The following is a 12,319-nucleotide window of genomic DNA, read 5'->3' on the forward strand; positions in this document are numbered from 1 at the left end:
TGTGGAAAAAAGTCTCAACCACTCAACTAAGAATCGTGACGTGAGGATGAAACTGTCAAGTGATTAATAAAAGTGCAGTTGTTGAGGTTATCTTAACTTTTCTTCAGTTAGCAGAGACTTGAACGGGAATGAACTAGAATGAAATGAGGGGTTTTCTTTGTGAACAGGAGGAAAAAACATTGTTGCTTCGATCGCGGCGGGAAAAGACGACGAGTGTGGAGAGAAGGAGCTGGTGGAGCGCAGAGATTCTTCCCTGACTCAACTTTCACTGAGCTTCATCTCGATCTTACTTCACCCTGGCCTCGTTATTTATTATTTTTTACCCCCAACGCCGATGCTGATCTGCATCCAGGCCACTGTACTTGTATCGTTCTTCTTCTTCTTCTTCCGCCTGTGCAGCTCATCCAACTATGCGCTCAAGGCGTGAAACGACACATAGGCCGAGGACACTGTTGAACTGCCCCTCGTGTTTGAAAGGCCGGGCCTCGTCTATTGTTAGCACCGACTCCACCTGCAAGTCATCGCCACAGGGTTTGCCTGAATTCCCCTTGTAGATCTGTCAGCTGACGCTCCCGCCTAACCAATCGGCATCATGCTGAAAAAATTCTGGAGCTGAATTTACCCATTGTTTTCCAAAACGGGGGCCTTTGGGTTTCATGCCACATTCCTGCACTCTCGACACCATGGAAAATAGAAATATGACCCGGGTCCGAGATAATCATTCTGGTGTGTGTGTGTTTGTGTGTGTTTTTGTGAGTGTGTACATGTGTTGAGGGGAGGGTGGGCGGGGGGGCACAAGTGAGCCCAAAGTTAATGTTCCTGCTGCTAAGAATACAGCATGTTTTCCTCAACGGCTATTTATAGATCTGAGGTTGGGCCCCCAGACACACGTCACTGCGCTACAGTGTGTGTGTGTGTGTGTGTGTGTGTGTGTGTGTGGGGGGGGGGGGGGGGGGGGGGGGGGGGGGGGGGGTGGGTGTTGCAATTTAGAATGCGGAGGTTGTTTAAAACTCTGAGATGAGGAAATACAAAAACAAAACTGCAACTTCAGCAGGTGTGTGTGTGTGTGTGTGTGTGTGTGTGTGTGTGTGTGTGTGTGTGTGTGTGTGTGTGTGTGCGCGCTTCTGACATCAGGTGTTTGTGTGGTAAAGAAACGTTAAACAACGGAAACACACACACATACGTCTACTGCAGTGTTCGCAGTGCAGTTGCAATACCTTCAAGAACTCTGTGTGTGTGTGTGTGTGCGTTCGTTCTCTTGTTTGCTTTTTGGCGTAGTGCATACCAAGTTAGATCAAAACCATGACACCCGCAGAGGAAGGGAAGGTGCTGCCGCTGATGACTGCTCTCCGACTTGGCCTCTTTGGACGCCTACACACAGTTATGACACTCACACGTCACTTCCACGGTGACTATTTATAAAACCTTTGTGTCTTTTTAGGAACAGCGTGGGTTTGCATTGCATCGGTGACTCACTGAGTGGAAGGAGGATGGAGGGAGGGAGGGCGGGAGGGAGCGAGCGAGAGAGGAGGAGGAACGGGTGGAAAAGGCAAAAAAGCACAGATGGATTCCAGTGTGAAGGAACTAACTGAGCAATCAATGACATTTACATTCGCACTAACTAAATATCCTCTGTACAACAAATATGTGGTGGTATGTTGCACTTGGCGAACCCGATTTACTTGAAGGTTGATTGTTGTACGAACGGATGATTTTCTGACAGCAGAAGTAATTGTCTCTCTTTCTCTTTTTGTTTTTGCTGCAGGTCTTTATTTCCTGAGAAAAAAACTGAACGACCCTTTGATGCAGCAGGAAAGAGGATCTTCAAGCACTTTTACCGAAAAGAAAAGTTAGTGTTGATCCTTTGATGATATTCATTCATGTTTGATTCACACAGTTTTCTTAAACAAATGCTCTCCACAAGTCCTCAGACAAAGTGTCATCGTCTTTCTGTTTCCTCCAGATCACTGAAGAAGATTTAGGTGAACTGGACAGAAAAACAACGCACAACAACATTTGCTCGTTTAAAAAATGGCCAAAGGAGGGAAATATTTCTGATGTCATCCACTAAAGCTCCATTTTTATTTCCGCTTCCTCACTCCCGTTTCCAGCCTGGCTCTAACATCAGTCTATTTGAACAACGGATGGGTACTTCCTGTTTCTGTGAACTCGCTGGCAGCCCTCAAAGAATCAGCCGTCATGTCTGGTAGATTGGGGAACTGGTAATTCTCCAGTATCTCCCCTCCCAACTACCCCCATCATCCCCCTATCTCCGGCCTCTTCTATCCCATAGAAGAGCTCCATGAAAATGGAGGCTCGTGAATCAGCTGACGTTGGGCACAAATTCGCAAATAAGGAACAAGTAAAGGAGAAGGTGCCGCTGCAAAGAAAGTGGGTTTCCGAGCCCTCTGCAACCACCAAGCGAAACACTTTCGCTGACCCGGAGTCGAAACAACGTGAGAGTTTGCCATGTGGTGCCACCGGAGGAACAGCACCTCATCAGAAGTACGCGGTCACAGGAAATTCTGGAAAGCTGCTATCTGGACCCTCTGCAGTTGGGGCCATAGGAGGCCCGCCACCTCAAGACCCACAAAGGCCCTTTGCTCAGGGGTTTCCAAGGGGATACTCCTACCAGCTGAGCCAGCCATACCCTCAGCACCCCCAAACTGAGCGCTTCCTCTCAGGAGCCAAACCCCAGCCCGGCCTAGAGCCTCATGCTTGGCCATTTGCTGGCCAGTTGCCCTCAGATGACCTGTACCCTGTGGGACACCCGGGACATACACACCCTCATGGGGCTGGGAGGTTTCCCCGACAGAAATCTCCCAGTTTACCCAGCTCCTTTGGACAGTATTCTCAGTCAGGCCCCGAGCCTGGAGAGGAGGGGTACAGCAAAAAAGAGCAGAAGCCGAAAAAGCCTGGTAAGTACCTATGTCACTACTGTGGTCGAGCTTGCGCCAAGCCCAGCGTCCTGAAGAAGCACATCCGCTCACATACTGGAGAAAGGCCATATCCATGTGTACCCTGTGGCTTTTCCTTCAAGACCAAGAGCAACCTTTACAAGCATCGCAAGTCCCACGCTCACGCCATCAAGGCTGGACTCGTACCATTTTCAGAGCTAGCCGTGGCCCGCAGTGGGGACATGGACCAGGCGTCGCCAGTGGGCGATGCTGAGGTCCACTCGGATGGAGAGCAGAGCACCGACACGGACGAGGAAGGTTTGGAGGGATCCACCATGCTGTTAGACAACGACAGCCCCATCCCGCAGATCTCTTTTGAGGCTGACAAGAATACAGGTAATTTGTCCGTTAACATTTTTTCCAACAATTCTAAACTTGTTAGAACCTTGTTCTACTTTATATCATGCTCCACTTTTTTCACTGAACAGGTGGTGTGGAACCAGCATATGCAGACTTGGCTGAAGAGCTGCCTGTGGGATCTATTAAAGTGCCTATCCTCATTGTCCCCAAGCCTGGGGGAGTCCCCGCCACTGGCATGGAGTGCCCACCTTTTCAGGACATAAAGGGGTCACATCACATGTTGTCGTCACAGGTCGGCGGAAGGGCGCATTCACTGGATGACTCGCCCAGCATCAAACAACGTTTGGCCCTGAGGCTGACTGAGAAAAAGGGCCAGGACACTGAATGTGCCACGTCCCAGTCCCTGAACCTCCTCAGTCCTCACAGCAAGGGCAGCACAGACTCTGGCTACTTTTCCCGCTCCGAGAGCGCAGAGCAGCAGATCAGCCCTCCAAATGCTAATGTCAAGACCTACGAAGAGATTATGTTCGGTCGAACTTGGTACTACCGACCCAACTCCAGGTCCAGACAGTCGATCACAGTGGCCATGGCAGGGGCAGACCCTAGCAGCCTGGCTAGTTTAAAACAATCAGGTGCTATTCTCGACATGGGAAAGATAGCTGAGGATAATATCTGTTTCAGAGGGGATGTAGGAATCTCTGGAGATCCCAAGCAGTATCCAACAGGACCCTGTCAAAGCAGTACAGGGCTTCTCGAGCCTCCATCAGATTCTGGGCCCCTCATAAGGAGCAACTCTATGCCAACTTCCTCCCCGCCTAACCTCAGCGTCCCACCGGGTATTCGGGGCAGCCACTCTTTCGATGAGATGATGACATCGGACGATGTGTTTTACCCACAAGGGCTTCGCATACTCAGAAGACAGGCTGCATTTGAACATTCAGCCACTGAAGCCCATGTAGGAGAGGCTGAGGGCTATGGACACAAGAATTTAGCTATGAAGATTGGTGAGCGCAGCCCAGGAGTCCCAGATCACGTTGCCTACAGCCCATATGGTACTAAAGTTAGCATGTCAGAAATAGCCACAAGAAAAAGGAGGAAAGAGGAGAGTGTTGGGGATGAGGAGGACAGCCCCGGACATTGTGACAGTAGCTGTAGTGGTTCAGTGGACATGATAGGGGACTATGAGTTTAAGCAAAGTAGTCTTGATGGGTCGAGAGCCACTCCAACAGGGAAGGGCTCTCTTGGTGCTCACAGCCAATCAAACAGCTTTGATACCTGTGCCAGCATGTGCTCTGAGGACTTTGCACTGTTCACTGACTCTGAGGGCAGGAAGGCAGCTGGGAATGTCATATCAGTCATCCAACACACCAACTCCCTCAGCCGCCCTAATTCCTTTGAGAAGTCAGAGTCCTTTGAGCAGTCAGGGTATCCGTCATCAGATAAAGGTCCATCCAGCCAGTACTCTGAGCAGTCCGACACAGATATCTTTGAAGACGCTCTGAGTCCTGAATCTGCCCTGCTGAGGACAGAGAGCATGGAGCAGCAGCTGCAAAGCGACAACGACCTGGCCTCTCTGTCATCTTCCTCAGCTGCAGCCTCGCCCGGCCAACCTTATCACATCCCACACAAGCTGGTTCGGCAACCCAACATCCAGGTTCCAGAGATCAGGGTGACGGAGGAGATAGACAAACCCGAGAAAGACCCCGTAGCTCCGATGACCAAGGAGCCAGATAAGCAGCAGCACGTCGAGGAGTTTCAGCTGCCGCAGAGGAGTGACACACTCTCCCAGATGCCCTCGGAGAAGCTCCCCCCAAAGAAGAAGAGGCTGCGCCTGACGGACCTGGAGCACTCGTCTGGGGAATCAAGCTTTGAGTCGACCTGCAACAGCCTTTCTCGCAGCCCCAGTCAGGAGAGCAACCTGTCCCACTCCTCTTCCTTCTCCATGTCCTTTGACAGAGATGAAGGCCTCAAGTCTGTCTCACCCACCAGACAGGTACCCTGTTATATATATAGTATCTTCAAGTAAAGGAACTACCTCTGGCAGTTTTAGTGCAGTTTATTTCTGGTATGCTTTGCTTGCACTGGTCCTACTGTGGTTATGGTACATTATCAATACTTTTACACTCTAGTAATAGCTCTAACACATCTATGTTTCAGTGCAGCACCTGTAAAAGACATCCTGCTCCCGTCTGAAGAAGTGGGGGAAACTTCTGAATGTTTTTTTCTTTGTGATCCTGAACAGGATGACTCGTCGGCCTCCGGTGGTGGAGCCAAGCCGTCAGAGTTTCTAACGGTACCCGGCAGCGGTCATTCCAGCCACCACCAGCAGAGGGAGATGAGGAGGTCTTCATCTGAGCAGGCACCATGCACGCTGCCCACGGAGTTGCCCGAAATGCGCAGCAAGTCCTTTGACTATGGAAGTTTGTCCTCCTCCAGACAAGGGGAGCTGTACTCCAGTGCCTCTGCAATGAAGGAACGCCGGCGTGGATATCTTGTCCGACAGGTAGCACAGAAACTCTCCCTGTTATTGTAATTCTTTGGAAAACTAATTGGACGCTATACTTGGTCATTTAGACAAACTCGACAGTTGTGGATTGTTCTTTTATAGTTTGAGCATGTTTGTTCCCTGGAGGAAAAAATCGGGCTCAAAAAGAAAAGTCATGTTTAGCACCTCAACATATTCATCCTTTTTTCTTTGAACCATATCAATGTGACCTTGTGTCTGCACACAATTCATAATTTCACAACAACTTACACGCTCTACTTCTGACACCCACTCTTTGACAGGCTTCATTGAGTGTTTATCCAGAGGCAGTCGCTCAGGACCCGGGAAGTACTGAGCTGTCAATCAAACAGGAGAGTTTGGAACATGGGGCGTGGCCTGGACCGACGGGATCCCCCCACAGCAGCAGTGATGTAACCAGCAGAACCAAGAGAGTAGGCGGCAGCGGCACTGGTGGTAAGCCTACATTTCCTAATTATGTTGTTATATTATGTGGTTTGGTTTTGAAAAAAACTTTTTTTGGGGGGTATTTTCCAGTAATGAATAACTTAATTTAAAAATTCCTGTGCAGGTATGGGATCTCACCGACACCATCAGCATCTCCTGCAGCAGAGTATCAGTGAGGATAGCCTGCAGGATGAACCACTCTACGTCAGGTAGGATAGTCTGGGGAACAAAACCCTTTCAACAATTGCGATTGCCCGTACTATTCGATCAACTGGTTCAATATAATTTGTTATATTAAGTATAAAACTCCACCTTTTGCTCCCTAACAGGTCCAAGCATCATCGCCTGAAGGCACAGGGCTCATCGTCTGAAGGAGAACATCCAGGTCACGAGGTCATTAACAAGGAGCTGATCCAGCAGTACCAGAGTGGTCCCCCCTTCCTTTCCTTCCAGCAACCAGGTCTATTCTGGAGCCAGGAGGCCGGACAGACACCCAGACAGCAACTCCAAAAACTCCACATCAGATCACCAGGCGCCGTTGCTGGACATCCACCACACAAGCAACAGCCGCTCCACTCCCTGCAGCAAATCCATGATCAACAGTCACACGATGGAAAGCCAGAAACTGCGAGCTCCCAAATGTACTCTGCCTCTTTCTCAGCCCGAGCCTCTCCCTTGTCACAGCAACAGCAAAACTATGGCTTGCTCTCCTCCAAGTTCCCCCTGCCCAACTCCACCGCCGCCTCCATGCTTCTGCAGCAGATCCAACCCGTCTTTGCCACCCAGAACCTGGGATCCCAGACCTCGCTGCCTGGTATGCTGGTTCCTGTACGGATCCAAACCCATGTGCCATCGTTTGGTAGTGTTATGTACACCAGTGTTAGTCAGCTGGTAGCTAGCCATGGCAGCGGAGCACATGGAGTAGGCTTAGCCAGGCCGGGAAGTGCCGACAACAGCGCCGCTTCTCCTGCAGTTGGCGTTGCAGGCACCAACAAACCACCTGGAGGAATTGGAGGAGGTTTCAACTTGTCGCACTTCCTGGGACAGACCGAAGGCTCTGTGCTGCGCTACCCTCCCTGGAAGGTACCAGAATCACTGCCAGAGCAACGGCTGAACACAGGAATCCCTCTGTCGCTAACGTCAGGCACCATATCCACCACAGACGCCTCGGGGTCTGGCATCGGCGGCAGCAAGCGCATGCTCTCTCCCACCAGCTCCGTGGAGCTCTTCATCGAGACTAAGCAGCAGAAAAGGGTGAAGGAGGAGAGGATGTATGGACAGATTGTGAAGGAGATGAGCGCCGTGGAGCTGAGTGGGACGGAAAGCAGTAGAAAGACGGAGAAGGGGCAGAGGAGCGAAGGCTCCATGGATGACTTTGAGAGGATGTTTTCTTCTTCACCAAAGATTGCCATTCCCGTCCGTTCCTCGGCCCCCCACCTCCCTGATGTACCCCGGGCTGAGAGCTTCACCCCTCCTCTCCAGATTGTCACAGACCGCTCCCCGTCGTCGGGTGGCCGGGACTCTCCGGAGGAGCTGGACGTGGACGATTCAGCTGCGGAGCCCAACTTGAGCCCCCAGTCTATGGCCTCCTCAAACGACGCAGAAGATACCGACGACACGAATCGCCCTGCATCCAGTAAGAACCCCGTCAGCATGCTGGTTCAGCTCTCTGCGAACCAAAGCGCAGGTTTATCCGCAACGGTGGGCCCCACCCTGCTACTCACGGATGTGGCTGATGTCCAGCAGTATTTCCGGTTCCCCAGCCTGCGCACCACGAGCACAGTCAGCTGGTGTTTCCTGAAATACACCAAACCCAACTGCACCGAGGCCACTTTGCGCGGCTCTGTCTACAGTTCGTGGTGCGTGAACTCGTACAATCCCAATCCTCTGAATCTCAGCACCAAGGCTGCACTGGCCCTGCTGAGGTCCAAACAGAAGAGGGACACCGACTTGGTGTACGCAACAGCGGCTATGTCACCCCCCAGCTCCGGAAAACTGGTTTCATCTGTGGCCTGGAAGCTGAGATTTGATCAGGTGATGATAGAAACACAAGTTCAAAACGATCTTAACAAAAGCAGTGGAAGTGTGAAAAAAAAGTCTTAGACTCTGTCCTTCATACTTCTCCTTTTCCCGTCTCTTCAGTTGAAGCCAGAGCTGATGCCGGTCGACGTCTGTCGCTTTGGGAGGAAGATGAAGGGAGTGGTGTCGTGGGACCGTTCGAAGGAGGAGCAGGTGGAGAAGGAGGTGTCGGTCAAACAGCCCGCCACCGAACCGGCCCGCATCAAGATCTTCGAAGGCGGGTACGTCCCGCGAAACACACGATAAATCAGGTCTGATGCAATAATATTAATCATTTGTTAAACAATTAAAACCCTAGTGAGATTAAAAAGTCACAGAGGCAGACGTAAGTAGATATTAACATAGAAAGAAAGAAAGTAAGTGAATATGATATTAAATCAATCTCCTGCAATTATCCTCTGAATCTCAGACCCTTTTAACAATCAATCCCTCAGATTGTTCTCAAAAAATCGAATATCAATACTTTTTCTGGTCCTCTTAAATGTACATTGACGGTTAAAAATAAAGACTGTAACCTCGTCCAACATCATAATGTTTTATGGTCTTACAGTAAAGCCAGTCAGACCAAGGCTACTGAATGAAACAGACGGTGCAGACACACACACACACACACACACACATACACACACACACACACAGGAGTTATTAAATGCAGCAGACAGTGAAGTAATTCTCTTTTCTCCCAAAGGACACTTTAGCGGCAATAAGTGGATAAAAGCATACAAACAGGGCAAACAGGAAAAGACACACACACACACACACACAAACACACACAGAGAGTAAAGCTCATTAAGAAACAGGACAGGATTGAAATGTCTCCAGATGAGACAAATCCATAAAGTGTAAGTTTTGGCAGAGAAAAATAATAATCCATGACCGTGCTTTTGTGTCCCTTGAAAGTTCGGGGAAAGGGAATCTGCGTTACGATCTTACCGTGTGCTGTGAATAAAAAAATTTTTTTAAAACGGAATAAAACTAAACAAATCATCATCATCACTCATTTTTCATAACCGGCCGCAGCTGTGTAAACGTCTCTCGAACCCAGACGAGCGTTCAGAGGCATTTCCCACTCGGGCCTCGCTGCTGAAAGACGAGTTTGCCCCCGACGGGACGTTTGATGTACCTGATACTCGACCTCCTCTCTAACACACGGGGCCCTGAACCGGCCCGTTACCTCCTCGTACCCGCCGCTGCAGACAGGACAGGAAACGACGCCGTTCACCGCGAAGGAAATACCTTTTTTTTTTGTTTTTCTATTTAACCTGAACGTGATGTCTTTTGCGGCAGAATTTATTTTTTCTAACCAGGCTTTGGCTGGTGGTCGCTGGTAATTTCCGTCCATGACAGACAAACTGCTCCTGCTGCCAAGCGTCCGCTGCTTCACTTGAAGCCTCATTTGGGACAGAACATCACGTCTGACGGGGATCTTATTTTTAAAGTCTAGTCTTTTAAAGAATAAGTGGGACTGGAATGAGGATTATCTTTCTAGACAAGAAGGAGAAGTGTAAAGAGTATGAACCAAACACAGAGGTGGATTGATGCGTTGGTTTCCGCTTTAGTTTCAGAAACAAAGAAAACGAATATTTCTGAGTTTTCAGCGTGTGTTTATTGTTGTAATAATCTTGAGGTTCTGCTCTGCCTTTATTTCATTTTTTTAAAATTCCCCTTGTGGGAAATGAAGTGAATCCCAAACTGTAGCTGCCAAACAATATTATCTGTCAATATCATCTATATTTTCCCAGCGTGAATAATAAAGAACAAAATAAATATAAATATATATGAGTAAAGATTAGTAAACAATACATGGAGATTTTTGTTTAGATCACAATTTAATGAACACGTTTTTTGTGGGGTTTTAAAAGATTATCTTTATGCTTTCAGTAATATTTTTTTTATTAAAGTTCTGCATGAATTTGTGTAAAATATAATCCAATTTCTTTAGAATTAAACAAAGTTTTTAAAAGAACACATACGATATAAAAGATGAAAACAGATACAATTAGGTAAGATATGAATAAATATGATAAATGATTTCTGAAATTAAATATTACATTTTACTTTATTTGGTGAATATAAAGGGGTTTAATTATTTTCTATTATTTAATTGGAGGCATACTTCGAGATGTTCACATTATATCTAAGTTCTTCTTATACATTTTTATTTGAGTGTATTTTATTTGTTTTTTAAAAGCCTGGGAGTAATGATGAGAAAGGTCAAAGATGTAAAAAAAATCAAGATGAGGAAATATTATATCCAATAACAATCTACGAATGCAATTTAAACTTATTCTACACATAACATAGGTATATACAAATATATCACATCACCATAGAGTCTGTGTCCCTCGTTCTCTCCCGCAGGTATAAATCCAACGAGGACTATGTTTACGTCCGCGGTCGCGGCCGGGGGAAGTACATCTGCGAGGAATGTGGCATCCGCTGCAAGAAGCCGAGCATGTTGAAGAAGCACATCCGCACGCACACGGACGTCCGGCCGTACGTCTGCAAGTTCTGCAACTTCGCCTTCAAGACCAAAGGTAAACGACTCAAGGCGCCGCGATTATCTGATGTGTAAGGTTCGAGATAGAGGTCGGCGGTATCTGGAATATATTCCATGTGTCGCGGCTTGTTGCACAGGAGATGGTTTGAATACAGACATGAGTTTCAGGGACGACTGGAATCATCATACTGGTGTGGTTGTATGAATCAAAGGGTTGAATTGAGCATTTACGAAGATTTAAAAAATAGTGTGATATATATCGTGTATCGCGATATGACAAAATATATTGCGATATTATTTACCGGCCATATCGCCCGTCCCCACTTCGAGATGTCCTGAAACTTTCTGAGACTCATCAGCAGCTTTTTAAAAGCAATTTTCAGCAGAAAATAAAACCTCATTATTAGAGCTTTAGTTGAAGAGTCAAATCTGAAAGTAAAGAAGCGAGCGGTTGAAAGAATATGAATAAAACATGCAGGAAGCTCGTGGTGGTCGGACGGGAGCCTCCGTCGCATCAGAGGCTGAAGAAGAGAGAAGATGCTGACTCGCAATAATAATATCTGATGGTTATTAAAAAGTCGTTATCTGCAGCGTCGGACTTTTCATTCAGACCGGGCTGAGTCATTTTGTCATTAAATTACATTATGAATAAATTATGATACATATAATTTGTAAATTGTGATTTTTGTGGTGATTTTTTTTCCACTACGACTTTTAGAGTTTTTCTCTTTCACCCCGTCTTCTTTCCGGTGAGACTAGTCGAAGGGTCGTTTAATGGTCTGTGTGTGTGTGTGTGTGTGTGTGTGTGTGTGTGTGTGTGTGTGTGTGTGTATAGGAAACCTGACGAAGCACATGAAGTCCAAGGCTCATATGAAAAAATGTCTGGAGTTGGGAGTCTCCATGTCTTCGGTAGAAGACGCTGAGGCAGACGATGGAGGTAAAGGAAACAAACACGCACACACACGCACACGCACACACACACACACACACACACACGCACACAAACACACACACACACACACACAGTCTTTTTTTTCAGGGCTTGTGTCAAACAGCCACACTCGACTCTAAAAAGCCCTTTAAAAAAAAAAAAACCATCACTCCACCATTTTGGAATCTCTTGTGATACAGTATTAAAATCTTTCCATGAAGATTTCCAGGAACAATTTCTTTAAAGCCACGATTTTATTTTTTCCATCACTTACTACAAGATAGAAACGGAATATTTTTCCGTTACACCGCGGCGGCGGCTCGTGAGTCCCGGGATCCCATCAATCGAGCCCGATATGGAAATAATGTGAAAATTATTACTGGTGGAAGATGTTGTGGGCTGAGAGGAAGATGAATGTGATATTTCCCATGAAATATTCACAAATAATAAATCCTCGTGGCAGGAGTGTGTGTGTGTGTGTCGGCGTCCCGTTAATCTTTGGATAACTTTGATAATGAAGCGAGGAAATGAGTGGGATTTAATTTCATATTAGAGTATTTCAGCATTAATAACAACAACGTGTCCACTCTTATTCTAAATTC

The 12,319-nt window shown here is 47.4% G+C and overlaps 1 protein-coding gene across 1 annotated transcript in view; it reads left to right on the forward strand.

The window, feature by feature from the left end:
• The window catches only part of hivep2a (HIVEP zinc finger 2a), a 104,661-nt gene that overhangs the window by 74,271 nt on the left and 18,071 nt on the right, over positions 1-12,319 (forward strand). The window contains exons 5-14 of the mRNA XM_047328855.1: positions 1,766-1,849; positions 1,964-3,293; positions 3,386-5,250; positions 5,500-5,760; positions 6,045-6,216; positions 6,332-6,416; positions 6,537-8,241; positions 8,350-8,507; positions 10,648-10,823; positions 11,622-11,723. Coding sequence (XP_047184811.1) covers positions 2,303-3,293; positions 3,386-5,250; positions 5,500-5,760; positions 6,045-6,216; positions 6,332-6,416; positions 6,537-8,241; positions 8,350-8,507; positions 10,648-10,823; positions 11,622-11,723 — 5,515 coding nt within the window. The 5' untranslated portion in view covers positions 1,766-1,849; positions 1,964-2,302. The remainder of the gene's footprint in view (positions 1-1,765; positions 1,850-1,963; positions 3,294-3,385; positions 5,251-5,499; positions 5,761-6,044; positions 6,217-6,331; positions 6,417-6,536; positions 8,242-8,349; positions 8,508-10,647; positions 10,824-11,621; positions 11,724-12,319) is intronic.

The sequence above is a fragment of the Scophthalmus maximus genome, chromosome 18 (genome assembly GCF_022379125.1).
Source record: "Scophthalmus maximus strain ysfricsl-2021 chromosome 18, ASM2237912v1, whole genome shotgun sequence".
Lineage (NCBI taxonomy): Eukaryota > Metazoa > Chordata > Actinopteri > Pleuronectiformes > Scophthalmidae > Scophthalmus > Scophthalmus maximus.